Below are 24,487 nucleotides of genomic sequence, written 5' to 3'. Positions count from 1 at the left end.
AATTAGTCACAGTGGATTAAATTGAAATGAGCCAAAACCTGATTGGTGTTTTAAGCTTTTAACATGTAAAGGTTAATGTTTATTTTATCATATAATGAAGTGTTAGAAAATTCATTTAGGTAGATTTTTATGAAATTAGTTTAATTATAAATAAATTCAATGCGTGTGCTTTTTAATGGGGAGTAAATATTAGTCTTAAAACATACATGGAAACCTAATTAAATATTTATTTTTGTACCAAATACCCAATTATGCTCTCTATAGCCTTCAAGTCTCAATTAACTGTATGCTCACTCTTCACTGTTATGGGTTAAAATAGAAAACCAGGATGTTCTTCAATAAGACTTTGACTTTATAATCTACTTTTATATCTAAATGATAATGCCTTCATGATTTTTTTGGGAAAAATCCATTTTGTACTTACCTACAATGTCATTCATTAAGCCTAAAAGAGTCTCATCTCCTGTAATCCAAGGACGTTTTCCTACTTCATGACCATAGACTCCCCTGAAATTGAAAAGGGACATAAACACTATTAGGTTTGTGTGTGTATCTGTGTGTGTGTAAATTTTCATGTATCAGCATTAGCAACTGGACATTTTTAAATGAGTTTTGTAATATTTCAGTAATTTCATTGAAGTGAGAGAGCTAGGTTCTTGTCTCACAGAGTCAAAGGATGAATCTTGAGGACAAAGAAGAGTGAGTTTAAAGTGAGAGAAATTTATGAAGCAGGGGTACAGGAAAAAGCCCTCAGGAGTGAGAAGGGTCCCAACAGGGTTACCACTGAGGGCTTTGGGGTTGGTCTTTTGGAAGAAACTTAAATCTTTTTGACTTCTCTATTGGCAGCACCATTGATCAAGGACTAGTGATAACAACTTTAATGGCTTACTTCTTTTTAGGGTTTGGTTATTTTCTGTTGACCAGAGGAGACTGTCATAAATAATATTTCCCCCTTGGACACCTAGGGCCTGTCTAGAGTGTTTCCTTATCTCTGGCTTCCTTACACTTCTGCATTTGGGGGATTTCTGTGAGCCTGATCACATAGCCCCTTCTCCTTCCTACCTGTGCCTGTCCCTTACTCATTCCTCCCCGTGGAATGGTAACCCTAACTGCCCTTAGGGAATGGGGTGATAATCTGTCTGGCAGCTTCCTGCTAAAATGGGGCAGTGGGCTTTGTGGCAGTTAGAATCTATCCAGAGGTCAGTCCAAGGCCACACAATATCCCTCCGGGGGTCATGATGAACAGCAAATGGTGCATGCATCAGCACATGCAAAAGGATAAATATAAAACAAGTATTAGGCCAAAAATTATGAACATATCCCTTAGATAAGATCCCCAATGACCAATTCTGTCAAATAGATCAGTGGATATCCGGATCCTATTTGATCAAAAATGTCCCCTATTAATTGGGACACCTTGTGGGAGTTAACTGTAACGTTAAAACAGCACGTGTGAGGAAACTCCTCACACCCTAAATGGAATAGCAATAATAGTCAATAGTGGTGCAGTTTGTGAGATGTCCTTCTCTGACTTCACTTAATTCTTGGTTGAATGTATCTAGTGCCTGGGAAGTCTCATTTAGAGTCCTGCTCAGCAACCATACTGTTTTGCTTATTTTATGTTGCAGTCCTATCATAAGTCTTGGATGTCCCATAGTGAGGCCCTTTTTTTACCAGGAGGGCTATTGTATGCTTGGCTAAAGCCTTTGTTTGCAATTTTATCTCAGTGGAGGTGGCTTCTAGAATAAATATTGAATTTGCGACAAACAGGATTAGTCAGGGCTAGAATAGGGGACCACAGAATCAGACTCACAGAAATCCCAAAATGAGGTATAAGGAAACTAGAGATAAGGGAACAAGCCAGACCACCCTACCCTAGGTGTGGGCAGGGAGGGCATCTTTTTTATGACAGTAATCTGTGACCAACAAAGAATAATCAGACCCCAAAGAAGTGAGCCATTAAAGATGTTATCACTAGTTCTTACTCAATGGTGGTATCAATAGATAATGTTAAAAAGATTTAGGTTCCCTGATTAGGTTCTCAATTAAAGACCAACACTACAAGCCCTCAGTAGCAACCCTGTCAGGACCCCTCTCACTCCTGAGAGCTTTCTCTGTATATTTACTTAATAAACTTCTATCCCTTTACTCACTCTCCTGTGTTCACGAGATTCATTATTTGACTCTGTGAGACAAGAACCAAGTTCTCCCATATCAATATGACTAAGAGATAAAACAATCAAGAAGCCCTCTTTGTGGGATGCCTAGATGGTTCAGTAGTTGAGCATCTGCCTTTGGCTCAAAGGGTGACCCCGGGGTCCCGGGATCAAGTTCCACATTGGGCTCCTAGCATGGAGCCTGCTTCTCCCTCTGCCTGTGTCTCTGCCTCTCTCTCTCTCTCTCTCTCTCTCTCTCATAAATAAATAAAATCTTAGCCTTCTTTGTTTGAAGTCCAGCCTTAACAATATCCTAATTATAAGGAATCACTCACAAGTGGGAGAAAACTTGTCTCAAGAGATAAAGGCATCCCTAAGTGCATCATCCCATTCAATTATAAATAAAGTGTGGCCATCCATTATCTCCATAAGTCCATAGTCAACCCCATACAGTGGGGTATGCTGTGGCTTTAAAGGAACGATTTTGTCATCCAGCCACGCAGAATTGGTCAAGGTGCTAGTCGAGGAATTAATCCCATTTTCTAGTTGTTTGCTTACACATGACCTATTGTGGCTATTTCTCTGAAGTTGATTCAAGTCTAGCGTAGGCAAACAGCATTTAAAGACAATCAGAACTAGAATTAAACATCTGCAAAGGTGTGTTATTGAGACAATTTTTCTTCCTAAAATCACCCGTATTTTTTTTTTAAGATTTTATTTATTTATTCATGAGACACAGAGAGGCAGAGACATAGGTAGAGGGAGGAGAAGCAGGCTCCATTCATGGAGCCCGATGAGGGAATCCAGGGTCACGCCCTGAGCCAAAGGCAGACGCTCAACTGCTGAGCCACCCAGGCGTCCCAAATCATGTGTAGTTTATTTTATTTTTTTAAGATTATTTATTTATTTATTTATTTATTTATTTATTTATTTATTAGAGACACAGAGAGAGACACAGAGACACAGGCAGAGGGAAAAGCAGGCTCCATGCAGGGGGCCTGACATGGGACTCGATCCTGGGTTTCCAGGGTCAGGCCCTGGACTGAAGGCAGTGCCAAACCACTGAGCCACCCGGGCTGCCCTCAAATCACCTGTATTTTAAATCCAAATAGCCAACTCAAGACTAATTTGTTTGCAAAAACAATCCAATTTTGACAAACGTGGCCTAATTATTTATATAACCTCACCAAGAATAATGATTATCATATAGACCTTTTAGAATCTGCTTTGCTGGAACTTTTTATAAAGAATCTCTAGGTTGAACTTTTAGTAGCCTCTCCACACCAAGCCAAGTACTTGCCATCAGATGAGCCTGTAATACCTATACATGTGGGCAGATTTGTCTTGATGAAGTCCGTAATATACCTTGAGGTTCCTGCACTTGCCAGGATGTGACATTCTTTACTCATCTAGTAAGGCTGCTGGGAACTCTGTAAGCAAGGTATCAGACCACCATTTCCAAGGGGCTTTATGGCTCCAAGTTTCATAAAGTTAACCTTGGTTAACTCTGCTCATATCTGAGTCTATGCATGTCTCTCACATATGACATTATAGTCAAAGTCTTGGTAAAATAACCAATGTTTCCAATGGTGTCTTGTTTCAAGGAGAACAGATTCTTTCTTTTAGATTTTATTTATTTTTTAGCGAGAGAAGCCTTCTCACTAAAGAGAGGGAGGGAGCACAAGCAGAGGGAACTGCAGACAGAGGGAGAAGGTTGAGCAAGGAGCCAGACGTGGGACTGGATCCCAGGGTCCTGGGATCATGACCAGAGGTGAAGGCAGATGCTTAACCAACTGAGCCACTCAGGTGCCCAGGAAAATAGATTCTTATTGAGCTTATGCAAATAACTATGATTGCCATGGAAGGAAGAACACTTACTAAGACTTTTTGAATTTCAGAGGGTCAGGTAGAGAGAAAAGTTAAATGCTCAATTTGTTCACAAATGAATACTTTATCACATCTCTGTAAGTCACGGATACCTTAAGAGAAAGTTTCCTGAATCTGAGAGAGCAAACATTAGAGAACCAGCAGAGTTTCAAACGAGAGTCACAAAACTATAAAATGAGTCTTTTTAGTTCAATTAATCCCACAGTGCTATACTGGTTTAATTTGACTGCAACTTTAGTTTAGGAAGTTCTTACCCATTTCAGTTTTGATCTTAAAGATCTCAAAACTCTGTATTTGTCCTAAAGTCCTGTTTATGAACCTCCTTGAAGATGAAACTCATTTTGCAAGACAATAAGAACAATTATAAGTGACAAAAACTCATAAATGGACATTTCTGTTAATGACCCGATGAGATGACAATTTACAATATAGCTGACAAGGAAATCGGGTTATTTCTGTGGCACGTAACACTTCAATGATCAAAATATCAAGTGATGACATTGTATTAAAACATATTGAAACTTCAGGAATTGCATATCATCTAGAATAATTACAGCATTTACACAAATGTAAGTTATCATTTGTTTAACAGTGCCTCCAGAGTAACTTAACATATCAAATAAAAAGACCTAATGAGTCATTTACAATTTAAATCTTGAGAAGTTTGTTAAAACCTTAGAAAGTTTTAAAGCACTTGCCTAGATAGAATTACAGATCATTACAAAACTTTACCTATTTAACCAAAGTGACAATAAGAGATTCCAAAGGCAAAAAGATAGGCTTACGTAGTTGTTGGAAAAATTTAGCTTCTTTAACACTGAGAAGTTTTAACTACGTGATCAAAGACCTGATAAAGACAAAACATAAAAACTAGTTCTCTGGGCAGACAACAGAGAAAGTGCCTTTGTTTACATTTTCTTATCAAGAGCAGACCAACAATCCAAAACAACTTGTCTTTTGAATAGAAAGAAAAGCATAATTCCAATCTTATATCCATGTACTTTGAAAATACCTTAATTTAAATTTAGTCCATTCTGACCACATGTAAAATTCCTTTCCAAAGATGTCCCTACCACAAACCTTCTGCAGCTGAGTAAGGGACAAATGGGGTTAGGAGAGAAATAGATACGGGGCTATGGGATCAGGCTCACAGAAATCCCCAAAATACTGAGGTGTAAAGAAACCAGAGATAAGAGAACAAACCAGACCAGACCCCACTGCCCTAGGTGTAGGCGGGGAGGGTGTCCTTTTGATGACAGCCATCTGTGACCAACAAAGAATAACCAGACCCTAAAAAGAAGTAAGCCATTAAAGATTTGAGTAAGGACTGGCGATAACATTAAGACATTACAAGAATGATAAGGCCACAAGCTCCCTGGTCAGTTCTAAATAAGACTGTTGGTGGAGGCCCACATTGGCAACCCTATTAGGACCCTCACGCTCCTGAGAGACTTTTCTGTATTCTCACTTAATAAAACTCCCATCATTTTATTCACTCTATTTCATCTGCAAGATTCATTCTTCAACTCCATGAGACAAGAACCTGGCTCTCCTGCTTCACAGCTTTCCTTTACATTAAGATGCTGCAGTCCCAAACAACCAGTCTTGTTTAGGGCAAAATTATTATTTTTTTTTTTTTTTGCCTTCAACAAAAATGTATTTCCATTCCTTGGATTTTTCTTGCATATATGTTGCTTCCCTTATTTTATCAGTCTTAATTACATTTAGCAGAATTTCAACTCTTAGAAACCTTAGTCTCCCAAGAAGACTAAATAGTAATCAGTTGTGAATCGTCACACCAGAATTCTTTAGATGGCAAATTTATGAGTAAGTACAGAACATGTTAACCAACAGATTTACAGATTTACATATCCTTAGTTTCTCTGCAATAACTCAAAAAGCACAAACCTAAATCCAGTAATCAATGCTGTAGCACTTTAACCTATTTGGAAAAGACCTAGATGTCCAATGAATTGAATCCTACTTACCATCCAAGCAAGACTTTAAAGTTTCAGTTTAATGAAGACTTTGAAAGCTATCTTAACAATTACTCATGAAAACTTTGAGACAATCATCATTTTAAAACATCTTTTTGCTAACAAATTACAATGGATATCACCCGAGCTTATTTGATCTTTAGCAAACCTCGATAGAATTAAGTTTCATATTTAACGCTGGTAACTTTAAAGACATTAAACCACCAAACTTAACTTAGTTTAAATATCGAATTATGTTCCACCTGGGTCCACTTTTAGAAGTCAATCGGTTTGTTCCCCATTGTCAATTTTTACCTGACACACTGGTGGGGAAATCTGAAGTGACTGGTGTATGGAGATTGCACCCGAGGTGGTGGTGGCGTAGAAGCAGGAGGAGGGGAGGGGAGGGATAGAAGAGGCAAAGTGCAGCCAGACAGAGAAAAAGGTTCCTGGTTCTAACACTCATCCACTGCAAAGACCATGTTTTTCCACCAAGTGTAATTAGGCAGTCTTCGGAGAAGACAGGGAACTTTCCAGAAATGAAGGGAGTTTCAACAGCTGCTAGGGAATATTCCTTGAAGTCCCCATTCTGCTATAGACTAACCATAGTTGGGCTCCAATTATAGCCATTAACATGGGAAATGAATGAGGGAGAAGCCCTCACTCCTCACCTTGTCCATTATGAAGAACAAAGACAGGTTGAGAAAATCAGCATCCCCCTTGCTAGGCACGCCTGTGTTTCTTCCAGGGCCCTGGGTTTATTCAGAAGAGGCCTCATTATCATCCAGTTTGTCAGAAGAGAGTTTACCAGCCAAACACATTTGGGGAAACATATTCTGTAAGAGGCCTCTAGGTCTGGGTTCTGATTTAGAGACCCCAAAGCCTGGATGGACATAAGGTACTTCTGTCTGCCCTGTTTCCTGCAGAAGAGATCTGACTAGTAAATCTCACCGAGCCATGCGGTATCACAGGAGATCAGTCCTTTTCTAAATTTTGTAATCCAAATTGTTTCCAGAGGGTTAAAAGGCATCCCAAGGAAGAGTTTTTGGGAACTGAAAAAGAGACCTCGCTTTGCCATGAAGGTCATATTCTTATTTTACCTTGCCTTGATGAACCCGCCATTTTTAACCCATGGAAAACACCAGAAAAGTTTTACACGGGGAAATTATCCAATTTTGTTGTACCCAATCCAGGAGTCCTCACAGAGAATGGTTTGTTTCTCATTTCACAATCCTGGTAGGAGTCAGTTGCCCCATACCTACTACAGAGAGGTGACTATGCAGGTGTCCCTGCATCTCACTCCCCTGTGAATCAAGGCACCTCCTGGTTTCCCTTCCTAAGGTGAAAGAGTGGCCTAACATCTTGGGTTGAGGAGGGATTGGGCTGGGGGAGTAGCCACTCTTACTCGTCATCACCCTGACCCTCATTGTCTCTTGGATTTTCCAAAAAATCCGGGTGTGTGTGACCCCCGCCCCCCCAGGGCCGGTCTCTATCCTTTTACGCATGTAGGAGACCCCTAGGTCACTAATGGTAACCAAAGGGCAGGTTCAGAGGCTGTGCACTCCCCAGATGAACCTTAAAAGAAGCAGGAAATCTTTCCAATGACTTCATTCTTCAGAGCTCTCTTGATTTGAGCTCTCATCGTTTGGTCCTATAAATTCGCTCACATACCTAGCCCTGATCAGTCCAAACAATTATAAGCAAATTGCAATTATGCTTCCTTGCCTTACCCCTGGGCTTTTTTCTGTCCACATACCTAAGCTCCCATATGCAAGCATGGCCCGGTTGAGGGGTGCAGACCCGCTCATCATAATTTTGTATTTTTGTTCTTGGAACAAGAAAGCCACAACTATATGACCCATTAAAGTCCCAGGTGCTAATGCCACCAGTCAAAGAATTGGCTGAGGGTTTGTTAATTCTCTCCTTAATGCCACAAGTATTCTAAAGGGAATAAATAGTCCAGGAAACGCTGGGCTCCCTCCAATTTATCATATAAAGAAATAGCTCCACCCCTGCTTTCCGATAACTTGGGTTTTAATTCCTGGCTGTGATTAAGCCTAAATTGTACCTAACAGAATAACATATGTCTTACCAGGCAGCAAAAATAAAAGATTTTCCTCCTGAACTAAGTTCTCACAAAAGACGCATTCAAATGAAAAAGTCTTATGTTTACGTGGGCAACGTTCTTCCTGAAATGAATCCCTGATTAAAAGGGCATACTGGTCCTCGGAGATTGGAAGGGCCCTACTATAGGTAAATCCCTAAGGCGAGAGAAAGCCATTTAAAAAAAGTCAATGAACAGACAATAGATCTGGGTAGGGTGAGGCCAACATTCCCTTCTTTTTGGGAAGGCCAATTGACCAAACCCTCTTCCAGAAACCTGTCTCCTGAGACAGGTGGCCACACTATCGCCTTTAACTGGCTAAGAGGTGCCTGTTTGTTCTGTTTGTTAAAAGAAGAGGTTATCCAAGGGTGAGACCTCTCACATAATAAAGAAAAAAAGAAGAAAGAAAGAAAGAAAGAAAGAAAGAAAGAAAGAAAGAAAGAAAGAAAGAAAGAAAGAAAGAAAGAAAGAAAGAAAGAGTCCCCTTTTATTCAGCCTTCCATGGGAGTGATCTTGGGGTTCAGAACCAAAATGAAGTGGGAGAGCCAGGTTCTTGTCTCACCAAGAAAGATGAATCTCACACAGGAAAGCCAGTAAAGTGATAGAGAAGTTGATGAGGCAGGGATACAGAAAAAGCTCTCAGGGGTGACAGGAGTCCCAACAGGGTTGCCACTGATGAGGGCCTTTAGGGTTGGTCTTTTATCGAAAGCTAACCAGAGAACTTAAATCTTTTTGAATTCTCTACTGGTGGCACCATTGATCAAGGACTAGTGATAAGCTTACTTCTCTTCTGTTGACCACAGGAGACTGTCATAAATAAGACTCCGCCCTGGGACACCTAGGGCAGGGTGGTCTGGAGTGTTCCCTTATCGATGGTTTCCTTATACCTCCACATTTTGGGGATTTCTGTGAGGCTGATCTCACAGCCCCCTACCTCTCTCTCTCCCTATCTAGCCCCTCCTGTGTCTTAATATAAAATCATGCTTCTTTAAAACCAAAAGTAATACTTGAAAACTCTATTTTTTTTTGAAAACTCTATTTTTTTTAAACTTCCAAGACTAAACAGTCCACTTGTATACCTGTAACACATAGTAGTATCGCTACTAAAATGTAGCTATTTTTTGAGGCTAGAAATTAAAATGATTATAAATTCAGTTTTTAAATACTACAAGCTGTAAACTAAATAGAAGTGTATAAAACGTTGAGTATACTCATGATGACATTTTAATAGATAAATAAACTTGGCAATCATGAAAGCCAACATTACATCTTGACCTATTTTCTAGCAATTTCATCTACCATATTCTAGCTCAATTTTATTATTCTAGTAAATATCCCAGTAAGCTAAGGCAAAACACAAAATAGGTGAGAGAACTTCAACTCAAGAAGTTTCCATTAAATGAGGAAGGCAAATACATTTGAAATATGGAAGAAACTGAAACGAAGAATCAAGGGGGGAGTGACAAAGTGTGCTGTGGCGAACTTGTGGCAGGAAGCTCTGAACCAGATTGTTCTTAATTCTTTAGAATTACCCCAGAGATGGAGGAAAGGATTGACCATGTATTTTTTGTATAGTGCAAACTGTGCTTGAGTGTACACTCTGAAATTCAGTAAGCATGTAGTAGGGACTGGAAAACCTGCTTTCAGAGGTGAAGGGTAGCAGAACATGTCACCCTGAAATATGTCCCCGTAGTATATTGATTCTCTTGAGCTGTAGACCCTTGAAAACCAGCAAGTGCAGCAAGAAGCTGCCTTTGAATTCTGCTATCTGCCTGAAGACAGATCTTTCAAAAGGAACTCAATTGCCATTAATCACCTCCCCAGGAATTTCATCAACCAGGGAAGATTGAGTCTTGTCACAGGAGAGGAGACTACAAGTCAACACCACACCCAGATGGGCTTTTCACAATCTATCCTATCTTCGGTCTTCTAAAGGCTCTTTCTTCTTTCCAAAAAATCATTTATTCTCCCCTAAGTGGCCCACATCCTCCTCCCCCTTCCTTATTAAGATAGGATTTAAGCCTGAATTCTAAGTCATTGTGGGGAATTCCTTTGTCCCTGATGTGTCTCCCATGTGTATAAGAGCTATATATGCTAATAAGCCCGTGCATTTTTTTTCTTTTGCTAATCTGTTTTTTATCACAGGGGTCTCAGTTAAGAACTCAAAAGAGTGTGGGGAAAATGATTTTTTTCTCCCTAAGAGAGCACTGGGGTAACAGAAGGAAAGGATGCCTATTTTTAGCTTTTGTTGATTTTCATGATGTGAATATTCCCTGTGATCCATTTCCTGGCATCAACCAAAATCTTTAATATTTAATGACTGGCTTTCATTGCTTGCTCTGTGCCAATTCCAGGTCACCGTTGGTTATGAGACTACATGTATTATAAGCTGATAAAGCCTGTAAAAGTAAAAGTAAATGGGTGGCAATATGTACCTTAAAGGATGGCTGTGAAAAATAACTAAGAAAACATGTGAAAGAGATTGGCCCATAGCACCCCTTTTCTGACTCTTCCCTAAATCTAATACTAAAACTCCCTGCATAGGCATGTGGGGTACAATGCAACTTTTGAACTAATATTTTGATTACCATATGAACTGAGATGAGGGAAGAGGACTTTCTTGGAGAATAAATAGAGACTGTAAGAGCTAAGGAGGAAGAGAAGGGCAATTGCTAGTTATTATTATTCATATTATTATTAGATAGCCTGCAGCTTGCCTGTTTCTTGACTTCCAATATAAATGCTAAAGACAAAAATCATTATCATTAAATGGTAGTTAAAGGCAGATACTTGGATCCTTTTTTTATTTTAATCACATAGAGCTCCATGGCCTTGCTGATAGCACAATACATCTTATTACATTTAGGTAGTAAAATTCTATGTTCTGCCTCAGAGAATTTATATCTTAGAATATTAGGCCACCTACTTCTCACTCTGGTAGACACCGTGGTAATAATCTTTAAGATTATGTTTCTTCCTGCAATGCTTTTGGCATCTCCCCCACCTTTAAAATATCACACACAGAGTCTGCTTCTTTCTTTTTTTGTCAGTCCACTAGCCTGGGGTGGTGAAATGTATTTAGGAAGTTGTTACCCCAATAAACTCAAACTAAAGTGGCCTGTCTTTATAAAGAGTGGATTACAGCACAGTTTTAAGCATATGTATCAGAGTTAAGAAAAAGATTACATTGCTCTCATTCAAAACTGCCTAAAATACTCGCTGCATAGTTGCAATCTTCTTTTACAAGTGCTGGAGAGGAATAGAGCATGGCAGACAGTTCTCAGGACCCGGGCATAAATCATTCCCCTAGAGAAGTGTTCTCGGAGATGCCTATGGAGTGCTAGCTGCTCACGAAATTAGATTTCAGGATGTAAAATCTAATTAGGAAGTTAATGGAGGATCCTCTTTGAGACAGGACTTTGCTGTAACCATCCTACAACATATGAAGTAGCCAGAATTATAAAGATCCTCCCTGCAACACTCATAGGAAAATACATGAGACATCATAGTCTTCCTTAATGTCACCATTTTTAAAGAAATCTGTGACCCATAAGGAAATAAATAAGACATCACAATCTTCCTCGAGCTGAAGGACCTGAAAAACAGCAAGTGTAGGGACAAGCTTCCTCTGAACTTCCTCATCAGCCTGAAGACAGATCCTCCAAAGGAACTCAACTATCATCAATCCCTCCCCAGGAATTTCAACAACCAGAAAAGATTAACATCTCATCCAGAAGACTTTGTCACAACCTATCACATCTCCTACCTGTTTGTCCAAGTGCCTTTCATCCTTCCTAAAAATCTTTTATTCTCCTGGAAATGGCCTACAGGATCCTTCCCTTCCCTAACCAGGATGACCCAACAGCTCTCAAATCTCACCGATCTTTTCGGCGTTTCCTGTTTTTCCCACTTGGGATGCCCTCACGCCCATAATATTAATAATGAGTACACCTTTTTTTTTTTTTTTTTTTTTTTTAATAAGAAACACAGGAACTGAATGAGACTGCAGTGTCTGCGGGACCAGCACCCTCTCTGCACACATTGCCCTGTCAAGTCACTCACCATCCACAAACCACAGTTTGCTCCTAATATGTAATTCAGTGGACTCTTTTCTTTCTTTCTTTTTTTAAGGTTTTATTGATTTAGTTGAGAGACAGAGACAAAGATAGCAAGAGAGAGCACAAGCAGGGAGGAGAGGGAGAAGCAGGCTCCACACTGAGCAGGGAGCCCAATGCTGGGCTTCATCCAAGAACCCTGAAATCGTGACCTGAGCAGAAGGCAGTCACTTAACTGACTGAGCCACCCAGGAGCCCCTAGACTATTTTCTTCTTAAATAAGCCTCCCGAAAGTGTCACACTGGTCTTAGAAGAATCCCTATAAAGATATAACTGGGTCAAGTTTTGGCTCCTTATGAAAAAGAAAGAAAACCATTTATCTGATATATATGACAACACAGAAGACTTAAAATATTGTGATTATGTCTTAGGGATATAATATACATTTCTCAACTTACAGTGTGCTCTTCGGGATGGATATATCTTTCTCTTCTAGCTGAACTTTCCCCACTGTGATTATTAACCCATGTTATTTTCCTTTAAATAATCTGGGCCATTAATGAATCTATAACATATAAATGTGCAATATTAAATGTTCTAAAAAAATTCTGGCAGACCCACAGACCCCATATTAATGCTGTTTATTATTGTTATAGCCCAATTTGGCTGGTAATTAATTATCATACATCAAATGAGTCAAGTCACCATAAAATTTTTCTACTTCAGAATGTTAAAAATATCTAAATATTGTTATTTCACAAAACAAATATAATTATCCCAAGTAAACCAAACTACTTTAGAAATTAAATACAGTTGAAAATAACAATAAGCACTTAAAACCCACAGTACTTTATTTTCATTGCTTTGTGTTGAATAACTTAAAGTCTAAGAAGAAATCATTTAGGTCCAAAAATATTTCTAAGTATGCCTCTACTCTTGACTTTTCCTTTAGCATAAGCAATCAAAGGTGGTAGCTGTATGAATCAAAAAATTGGGCTCCCCGATGAATAGTAATGGTTTATTTTGTAGATAGGTAAGTAGCATGTCTGTGATAGGACACTGAGGACAGAGACATGGCCAATAACAGCCATGAGCCAAGTGCTATTTCCTATCTTATATGGCATGAATGGCCATTGAGACTTGGTATCAATATCCCAGAACAATATCTATCTCACTTAGTCAAAAGTACTGTGATTTTTATGTTACTGTTAAGATTATAAATTTCTAATATTTTTTTCCTGTTGAGCGAATAATTTCAGTTTGCATGAGAGTACTTAGTACTGTGTAGCTCTCTTGGACTCAGTCCTTCTTGAAAGCGACTGGTCAAAAAGAGGAAGGCACTGGTCTGATTTGGGTATCAGCTAAGAAGCAGGGCAGAAGTAGCACCAGAGAAGGTGAACAGGAGCAGGTAATCAGGAAAGCTCACCACAATAATGGGAGGCCCTGGATCTAGAAGCAAACCAAACATATGCAAGGATATTTAGTACAAAAACAAAAGTAATAGTCAGAAACAGAAATAAAGGGACCAACAGCCCACCATAGTGGCAAGATTACCTCAACCTGAAAGCATGTGAGCAAAGTACAGCCTAAGAGAGACACGTTCCTTAACTTAAGGAGAGTCTCCTGAAGATCCAGCCTCCATTAATCCACTCACAGATAGAAGGTGACTCAACACCAGGAGGTGCAAATTCAGATGCCATCAAGCTCCCACTCAGGGAGCTTCCAGCCAGGAGGGATATGCCCATTATCAGAATTAAAAGGTCCAATAGAACATTCTATACTTCCTAATGAAGCCCTAAAACTGCCCCCTCTAGTTAAATTGGTATATAAACTCTTACCCTAGCTATTCAGTGAATCCAGCGCCCATGAGAGAAATTTCTGTTAATCTCTCTCTTAGCAATTAATCCATAGGCCTTCAACCAATAGGAAAAGTTTTCCTCACAACATAACCTTAGCTGAAAAAGGCCAGGGTAAAATTCTAAGCTAAATATTTAGAACCAAGGAAATAATGAACAAGCGCTTTGAGATCAAAGATGGGCAGTGGAATAGGACACAACACGATTTTGACTATGCCCCTTAAACACCAATGATGTCACCAGAGAGACAGGGGGCATGACAGTGACTGGGCCACCATGACTGAAAGCAAGAAGACTAAATAAAACAAAGCAAAGACAAAATAAAGCTAGCTAGCTACCTAACCTTTTTCTCAGAAGTCTTTTAAATGTAGTTTACATTGCTTGAAGCATTAATATGCACCTCTTTTCTGAATCATCTGTCTAGTGGAAAAATAGGCAGAAGGGCTTAAGATTATGTGATTTTCCATTGTCACAAGGTAAAACATAAAATTCAAAGTTAACAACAATAGAAAGGTGTTATGACAGAAAGGCACTTTCCTGGAATATAACTTTAAAGTCTTGAAAATAATCAACCAGTCTCCTAATAAAGTAGGGTAATCACAAAGAGATGAATAGGAGGAGAGCAGAGCAGCATCTTTTTTTAAATGCCTAAAGGATAAAAATGCACAGCCTTGCTGAATGAATATCCAAGAGGCAAGGACATTCTCTAAAGTTCAAATTCAATCTAATTCTCTGCTCTCTTTTATATTAAGGCCAAAATGAATATTAACCATTTTTATTAAGTATGACCCTCATTTTTTAAGTACTAAAACCTGCTAGTGCAAAATGCTTCCAAATGTGGTGATATTTATTTTTCAATTTATGCATACAAGTTATGCAGATACAGTTATAACAGGCTTAATAAATTATATAGACCTGTAGGATTTTTGCATTGAGTTGTGAATTTATATTCTTAACCACTGAAATTAAGAACTTTGCAGTGTTATCCAATGCCTGTGGTAGTAATCATTAGCACAGTCAGTGTAAAATAAACTTTTAAAAAGAGGTACTCTGCCCAATAGGAAAGAACAGTGGCATGAAAACTGAAGAAAGAAGACATTAGAGTTTGTATGAGAGCCAAGTGTCTGGTCAGAGTTCTGATTTAGTTTCATTTCCCTGCATTTTTTTTTTTCTCACCTTCAAGTTTGACTTCCTCCTCATATCTATTTTCAGATTTTAATAATCAGAAATTCAAGCAAGGATTCAAGTATTAACATACAGAGTATGTTAATTCAAGTATTAACATAAGAGTTCATTTGTTTCAGGTGTACAATGCAGGGACTCAACAATTCTATACATTACTCAGTGCTCATCCTGGTAAGTGTACTATTAATCCCCTCTACTTATCTCACTCATCCCCCCCACCCCACCTCCCCTCTGGTAACCATCAGTTTATTCTCTTTGGTTAAGAGTCTGTTTTTTTGGTCTTTGTTCCTATGTTTCTTAAATACCACAAATGAGTGAAATCATATGGTATTTCTCTGATGGACTTCTTTCACTTTTAGCATTATACTATCTAGATTCATCCACGTTGTTGCAAATGGCAAGATTTCCTTCTTTCTTTATGGCTGAGTAATATACATATATATATATATATGCACCACATCTTCTCTATCCATTCCTCTATGGATAGACACATGGGTTGCTTCCATATCTTAGCTATTGTATACAATGCTGCAATAAACTGAGCCGTGCATACAGCTTTTCAAATTAATGCTTTTGTTTTGTCTGGGCAAATATCCAAGTGGAATTACTGGATCATATGGTAATTCTATTTTTAATTTTTTGAGGAACGTACATACTGTTTTCCACAATGGCTACACGTGTCTGCATTCCCATCTGCAGTGCACAAGGGTCTTTTTTCTCCACATCCTTGCCAACCCTGTTATCTCTTGTGTTTTTATTTTTGCAATTCAAACAGGTCTGAGGTAGTATCTCACTATGGTTTTGATTTGCATCTCCCTGATGATTAGTGTTGTTGAGCACCTTTTTATCTGTCTTATTTTTAAAATTTTAAATATTAATTTTTTAAATAGCTAAAGTATTTTCAAAATATTTGTAGTTTCAGTTTTATTAGTAACTACAGAGGAAGGGGAAAGAACATAAGATTAGGTTATGTTCCTAAAGGGATTTATAATATGAAGTTAATGAAAATAGATACCTCTAAACTGCCTACCCTGCAGCAGTGATTATTAATACAATGGGCAGTTGGGGAGAGATCACCTGCATGGTTGAGAAGGTTGAGATTAAGGAAGGTAACCATCCTGGGAAGCAGCAAGTGTGGGGGTTTTCTTAGGCAGAAGAGTAAATGTAGAACAGAAGAGATGGAGAAGAAAACAGATTAAGATTTCAGATTCTTGCATGCTTAGAGCAAACCTGTTCAGCTAAGGCCAAATGAAGCATGTTCTCAGCACACTCGGTTTGGGGAGGGCAGTACCTTCTACTCCACTAACCTTTTTTGCCCCCCGTCAACAATTTTTATTTTCTTATTTATAAAAATTAGTGTGATAAAGTTTAGCAAAAACTACTCATGAAACACCAAATTAAATTCTAAATATTAACTCCCTTATTAGTCATTAAATAAATAAAATGAAATGATTACATATGATTTAGATGTACCAACTTGGGAGAGGAAATTATTTTTTTCTAATATTGTAAAGGTTTTACTTTTGACTGTCACTAACTTTCCATATGACCTTATTTACTGATCCTCAATTATTGTCATCAGTAAAATGAGAGTATTGAATGATGTGATTCCTAAGGTTCTTCTGTATCCGAAACTCTAAGGAGTCTATTGTACACCTTTCCAAATATTAGATAACCTGGTGTGATTTTTAAAGTTCTTAATTATTTGAAGGGATACGTGTTCATAACAGCATTAGCAACAGTAGCCAAATTATGGAAAGAACCGAAATGTCCATTGACTGATGCATGAATAAAGAAGATGTGATATATATATATATATTACATATTCCATTTTATATATGTATATATATATATATATATAATGAATAAAAGGAATGAAAAGGATGAAATCTTGCCATTTGCAAAGAAGTGGATGGAACTAGAGAGCATTATGCTAAACAAAATAAGTCAGAGAAAGAAAATTCCGTACAATTTTATTCATATGTGGAATTTAAGAAACAAAACAAATGAAGAAGAGAGGAAAGAAAAAGGTAGGCAAACCAAGAAACAGACTCTTAACTGTAGAGAACAAATCAAGGGTTGATCAAGGGAGGTGGGCAGGGGATGGGCTAGATGGGTGATGGGTATTAAGGAGCGCATTTTTGTGATGAGCATTGGGTGCTGAATGTAAGTGATGAATCATTAAATTCTATACCAGAAACCAATATCGCACCGTATGTTAACTAACTGAAATTTAAATAAAAAGTTGGAGAAAAAAAAGAAAGTTTTGTATGAGATGTCAAATGATAGCTTTTGAAATAATACTTACATTTTGGCCCACTTATTGAGTTCCTCTTCCAGATATGTTTTAACCAGTTTTGGTTGAAGGCCAAGAGAATTTCCCGAGAAATAGATGGCATTTTCATCCTTATTCACTAAAGATAAATCAACTGAAACAGAGAGAAATGAAATGCTTATTCAATTAATTAATCTTCTTCCATTTGGCATTGTTAATTCAGTACAAATAATTAATATAATTAACTCCAATAAGGATAATAAATAACATAATTCTTCCCAGGGATAATATCAAGTTCTCAGAAAAATAATTAATCTTTCACATTTATATTTTAAAATACAATTTACATTTATAAAGACTATTGTTGAGATCTCTTATTTATTGTGCTCCATAAGGAAATCTAAATTAGCATCTATTCCCAATCATAAATAGATAAGGGCAATAGAAAAAAGTTAAAAATAGAATTTTTATAGGAAATGTATCATCAGCCCATCCAGAGATACTAGGTTACAAGAGTCTTGGCACAAACTAACCTTCTGCAATAAGTGGTGGTGTAGAACAGGCAAATAAAAAATATCTAAATGAGTATTTACATATCTGAAGTAGAGATATTAGATTTATACATTTTTTCACTCTACATATCTATATCCATATCTATCTATATCTATATCTATCTATATCTATATATAGACAGGCAAATTGTTCTCTATATCTATGTCTTATTCAAATAAATTGGGATTTTAGTAATTTGTCTACCTCACAACTCTCCCTTGATAGCAACAAATGCAGTTTTATTAGCAATCCAATCCATGTTTGAAGACTAAACATGTTCTGTGCATGTCAGCCCCATCAATGACCCAGCATGAGGAGCCAATCAGCCATATCTCTGCTCCCATTGTCTCGTCTTGTTCTTTCATTGCTGATGCTTTTATAAATACACAGTGAGCTGCTTGTACTTAGTCTTTTTAAAAGTGTGTTTAATGTGAGAGAAAAGCAAAGTTGTAAACTAAATTATCTTGTCTCAGGCCAAGTGAAAGTATGGTTCCCCGTCTCCATTCACTACATTCCTCTTACTTGGTTGAGTTGAATGTTTAAAAAGTCTCAATGCACATCAAATGGCATTAGAAGAGAATTCAATTAGCATTATGTCACATGGCACAATAGAGTATCCAGAAAATGTATTTTATAAAACCCCACAAGAATAAAGAGATAGCCTACCACACTCCAACTCAGTCACATTGGATCTATACAACATGAAAGTCTTTGGGAGTAGGCTTCTCTTGTGCCAGACAAATAAATAAATTTGTTATTAAAAACTAATGTTCTTGGCAGTGATGGGATGCAGGACTACACCGACAACACCAAAATGTGGCACCTTGGCATATCTTAAGCTGAGGGAATTTGAGAAATATCATGTGCAAGGACTTTCTGACTGTCCTGTAAGCAGGACTGTTTGTTGTTGACCAGTACTTCTTTCCCTGTTTCCTATGTGACAAGGATGGAAAAGTAAGTTAGACATGGCATCCGCAAATTGTGATCAGCTTCTGGATCTTCTTCAGTTACAGGATTCTTTATGTATTCCCTGAATATCTAGGAGTTATTCTGTATTTGTGCCAAGAGGACCCCATTGGTTAAGATAGCCAGTATTTGCTGGACCTTGGGGTCAGGCAGGACTCATCCTGAAAATTGTCATGTCAATTGTTATTGATTATTACATCAAGTATTACTGATCATCATCTATCCGCTGCTTCTTTAGAGCTAGAGTCCAAGTCTACAGTCTTCTGGAATATACCCATGACAATGGGTAGACTCTGGATAAAACATACTTTCTAGTCTTTCAATGCCTGGCTTGGCTGTTATACATTTTGTGGATTCTGGTATTAATATTTCATCAGAAAGTTTCATGACCTTTCTGAAAACATTCATTGTCTTCCAAAGTCTAGTCAAGATTGATATAAACCATGGCACCTGGGTGGCTCAGTGGTTGAGCATCTGTCTTTGGCTCAGGTAATGATCCTGGGGTCCTAGGACTAAGTCCCACATCAGACTCCCCACAGGAAGCCTGCTTCTCCCTCTGCCTATGTCTCTGCCTCTTTCTGTGTTTCTTATGAATAAATAAATAAAATCTTTTTAAAAAAATCAACATAAACCATTCATTCTTGTTCCTTGGAACATTCTTTTTTTTTTTTTTTTAAGATTTTATTCATTTATTTGAGAGAGAGAGAGAGAGAGGGAGAGAGAGCACAAGCTGGGGGAAGGACAGAGGCAGAGAGAGAAGCAGACTCCCCACTGAGCAGGGAGCCTGGACCAGGGGTCCATCCCAGGACCTTGGGATCATGACCTGAGCCAAAGGCAGATGCTTAACTGACTGAGCCATCCAGGTGCCTCAGGACATTCTCTGTCTTTTGACATTTTCTAGCATATTGAGGATTTGATGTTTTGCCAAAATATATATGCTTTAGGAGTTTACTGTAACCTCTCCCTTTTCAAAATAAACTTTTGTTTTATTAACACATGTCATTTTTTTTTTTTAACACATGTCATTTTGATGGATCCCAAATCTTGGTTATGTCACAATGCCTCAAGACTGTAACCAACTTTTTTTTTTTTTTCAAGTTTTCGTCTTTTAGTGTTTGTGGTTTTTTTTTTTTTTTTTTTCAGGAAGATCTTCCTCCATTAGATTTGGCTCCATCCTATTTTAGGGATGAAAATGTAAATAAAGTGTCTCAGTGTCTTCCTCTTGATCCATAGTCTCCTAGTCTACTCTTCTGAGAAAACACTGAGGTGTCATGATAGAGGCATCCTGTGATTTTGTGTCCAGACCAAACTATTTGTTGCATTTGCTCAATTGGTCCCCTTGTAGGCAGCATCCAGAAACAATGATTTTTTTCTAGTCACAGGGCAAGGCAAGGTTTTTCTGCAAAAAGCTTGAAAGTAAATATTTGTGGGCTGTACAATCTGTTGCAATGACCCATTTCTGTCACTAAAGCATAAAAACAGCCCTTGCCGACATGTAAACAAATAAACATGACTGTGTTCTCACAGAACGTTATTGCAAAAAATGTTTTCTGATCCTGGTCCTAAGGTCATTCTCCAAATTCTAGCATGGATTGGGCATGTTGAAAGAGTACATGAATTTCCTTTATCAGTCAAGTCTCCATGTTCTGTAAATACCTTTTGAGTTGGGAATATTTGCTTCCTGTTGAGACAGGGCCACCGAAGAACTCCATAAAAAAAGTTACTTTTTTCCTTTCTCAGGCAGCTAGGGCCTGCACCCCCACCCCCCCAGACACATGCCTTGTAATGCAAATGGATGCGTCCTCCTCATAAGGGACAAAGAGATAATGCTATCTTTGGATAGTTGACATCTAGGGAGTGACCGGGCAGGACTCATCATAAATGTTCTCCAAGACCACTGACCAACACCTTGACACCAAAACCCCCGGCTCAGGGAATGAGTGACTAAGGAAAGACACCTGGACCCTGTCTTTGCTCTGTCCAGTTTCTGGATGCCTAAGAGGACATGTGCATCAGACCACAATCCCCAGTAAAAACCCCAGACCTGAAGCAAAGATAAAACTCATGCTCTTTTCCTTTCTGAGTCTCCAGGGTACTCCATCCCTACCTCTCTCTATATATGTCTTCGGTAAACTCTGCTTTCACTTCCTGCTGGCTCATGTTTGATTTCCACTCTGCCTAAAATCAAGACCCGCTTGGCTAGTCCTGAGGGACCCCTTCTCAGGGTCCTCTGACCAGCCTGCCTGCATCAATGTTATTATAAATCCTTTGTATTAGTTTGCTAGGGCTTCTGTAACAAAGTCCCAGACTGAGTGGTTAAGTCATAGAAATATATGATTCCCAGTGTTGGAGGCTAGACATCCAAATCTAGGTGTTGGCAGAGTTTGTTCCAGGCTATGAGAGGAGGCTATGAGAGAGGTTTCTCTATCTGACATGTCAAAGCTCCTCTTCATGTTAACAGGTGTTCTCCATGTATGACACCTGTGTATCTTTCTGTCACCAAATTTCCCCTTCTTATAATTCATATTGTATTAAGGTTTACCCTATGACTTCAGTTAACCTGGCTACATCTTTTAAAGACTCCATCTCCAAAATAAGGTCACATTCTGTGGTACTAGGAGTTAGAATTTCAATATCTTCACTTTTAGGAGACACAATTCAACCCCTAACATCCTCCTTAAAGGTACACTTGTTTTCAAGTAGTCGAAAAACTCGAGAGTTTCAGCATTCTACAAACAGGCCTCACCTCAAGTGGTCATTAAGTCAATAGTTTTAGGGCCATTTGTCTGGAAGTTTTGTTTTGTCACAAAGATTGCTGCTCTAGAGCTCATGATTCTGGAAATTCACTTGGTTGCTTCTTTTTTTTTTTTTTTTTAAATCTTTATTTATTTATGATAGGCACACAGTGAGAGAGAGAGAGAGAGGCAGAGACACAGGCAGAGGGAGAAGCAGGCTCCATGCACCGGGAGCCTGATGTGGGATTCAATCCCGGGTCTCCAGGGCCAAAGGCAGGCGCTAAACCCGCTGCGCCACCCAGGGATCCCTTTTTTTTAATATTACATTTTTATTTGCTCTTTTATTTTTTTTTAAGGTTTTACTTATTCATGAAAGAGGGAGAGAGTGAGGCAGAGACATAGGCAGAGGGAGAAGCAGGGTCCATGCAGGCAACCCAATGTGGGACTTGATCCTGGGACTCCAGGATCATGCCCGGAGCCAAAGGCAAATGCTCAACCGCTGAGCCACCCAGGTGTCCCTCTCTTGATTGCTTCTGAGTAACACTTTATTGCATCAAAAATGTCCATCACTCTAGACCTTACTTTCTTACTCTTTTAGTTTATTTATACACATTCCAAGACTAATCCAGGAATAGTTTCATTTTTGCTTCTTACATATAAATCAAAATTTCAACATTACTTCAGATTTAAAGTTTCTCCCCATCCTCAGCTTAGGGCTGATCTAATTTAAAAAAAAAAAAAAAAAACATAGTTTGGAACAAAGGGATATGTCTATTGTAGTTTGTTTTGTTTTCTTCTTGTTACTCACTGCTGCTACCTTTAATCTCTCCAATGGAGTGAGGAAATAAATAATATAGGCAAGAAAACATTAATCTGGCTTTGGCGTCTTTATGTTATTAGTAGCTCTTTGCCTTAGAACATACTTTTTATGGATCCTTTAGTAGTTCCTCCTGACTGGAGTCCTCCAACCTCCAGGTGCCTAAAGTACTTCATGCACTCCAGTTGATAACTTTCATCCTACCCGCCACCAATACCTCCCACCTCTTGACAATGTATGTCAAGATTCTTTCTGCTGATGTTACCATGAACCAGCAAGCAGTTTTCTCAGGTAGGGTCCTTTTGAAGTGATTTAAATTCTGCTACTTTTTAGTGGGGTTCACTGAACTGAAAAGAAATATGTCCCCTTAATATAGTAATTGATGGCATGCTAATGAAGCTATTTTAAATTTCGAGTTGTAACTACTCTAAAGGCTTGAGTAAAGTTTTATGCCTTCCCCCCAAAAATATACTCAATATGTTTGAAGCATCCAATTGATGTCATCAAAGTTGGCTAAATATTAACCAAATTGCAAATACATTGTTGGATACCAGTACCAGCTGTTTTCTTTAAAGAGATAAACCATTACTTATTTTAAAATCATACATATGTAGGTATAATATTTTTTAAACTAGTTATGATCATCTACTCATGAAATGATAATTTAAAAATATATATATAAAAATAAATATTTATGACCTTTGTATATTTTATTTGGATTTATGTACTAGTTTATCATATCAGGAGCTTTACAAAAATACAGTGCCTAGGTTTGATTCAGAGACTCCAATTTAACTGGTCTGGAGTGGGCCTGGTTATAGACGTTATTTTAAAATCTTTCCAAATAATTCCTTATATGGCCACATTTCAGAAGGCCTGGCACTGGCCTCCATATTAAAACCAAAACAAAACTGAGATTTCTCAAGTTTAACTGAATTACTGAAGGTCACAGAAGAGACCTTGCTTTTAACTTAATATAGCAACTAGTTATTATAATTTATAATTTAATTAGTCCATTTAAGGTAATATAAGACTGAAGAATAAAGCACATGTGAAATCATTCAAAAAAAAGGTTAGTAGAGTCATTATAAAGCAATTCAATTTTTCCCTTATTATAAATTAAAGAGAAAAACTATGGGGTGCTGTGTGGCTCTGTTGGTTAAGCATCTGCCTTCATCTCCAGTCATGACCCCAGAGTCCTAGGACCATCCTGCATCAGGCTTTCTTGCTTCTCCCTCTCCTTCCCACTGGGACTCTCTCTTGCTATCTCTGTCTTTCTCAAATAAATAAATAAAATCTGAACAAAAATTTAAAGAAGGAAAGAAAGAAAGAAAGAAAGAAAGAAAGAAAGAAAGAAAGAGAAAACTTAGAAGTTACTCTACCATTTGACTGAAAACAAAGGTAAATTCCAAAGATTTTAAAAATGACTGGTTTATGTAAATATTTTCTAACTAAATTTGTTTATTATTATTATTTTTTAAAAGATTTTATTTATTTATCTGAGAGACAGCAAGCACAAGTGGGGGTGAAGGGCAGGGCTAGAAGGACAAGCAGACTTCCCACTGAGCAGAGAGCTCAACATGGGGTTTGATCCCAGGACCCCAACATCATGACTTGAGCCAAACCCAATGAGCTACCCAGGTGATCCTCTAAAATGAACTTTAAAAAAAAAAAGAAGTCAATTGTTAATGGTTTTGTTTATAATGGCAATGCATACCTTTGTTATGTATGCCATAGGGGTACTATATGCACATAAAACAACATTAAATAGGAGTGTCAGTATGTAAAGTAATTGTAAACATTTCCTTTCACCATTGCAAATTTCTTTTTAGATTGTTCTGTGTAATTTTAATGTTTATTATCAGATTAATAAATATTTGTTCATCAGAATAAAAAAACTAGTTTGCTAACATATTCTCTTCT

At 38.0% G+C, this 24,487-nt stretch overlaps 1 protein-coding gene across 1 annotated transcript in view; it reads right to left on the bottom strand.

Annotated features, from left to right (window-relative positions):
• Window positions 1-24,487, bottom strand: part of KYNU (kynureninase) — a 109,658-nt gene that overhangs the window by 71,824 nt on the left and 13,347 nt on the right. Inside the window, exons 3-4 of the mRNA XM_026007980.2 lie at window positions 17,528-17,648; window positions 425-507 (exon numbers count right to left, since the gene is read on the bottom strand). Of these exons, the coding sequence (XP_025863765.2) occupies window positions 425-507; window positions 17,528-17,648 (204 nt within the window). The remainder of the gene's footprint in view (window positions 1-424; window positions 508-17,527; window positions 17,649-24,487) is intronic.

This window comes from Vulpes vulpes, chromosome 5, assembly GCF_048418805.1.
Source record: "Vulpes vulpes isolate BD-2025 chromosome 5, VulVul3, whole genome shotgun sequence".
In the NCBI taxonomy this organism is placed as follows: Eukaryota; Metazoa; Chordata; class Mammalia; order Carnivora; family Canidae; genus Vulpes; species Vulpes vulpes.
Note: the sequence above shows the minus strand (reverse complement) of the source record. Positions and strands in the feature narration are given on the sequence as shown.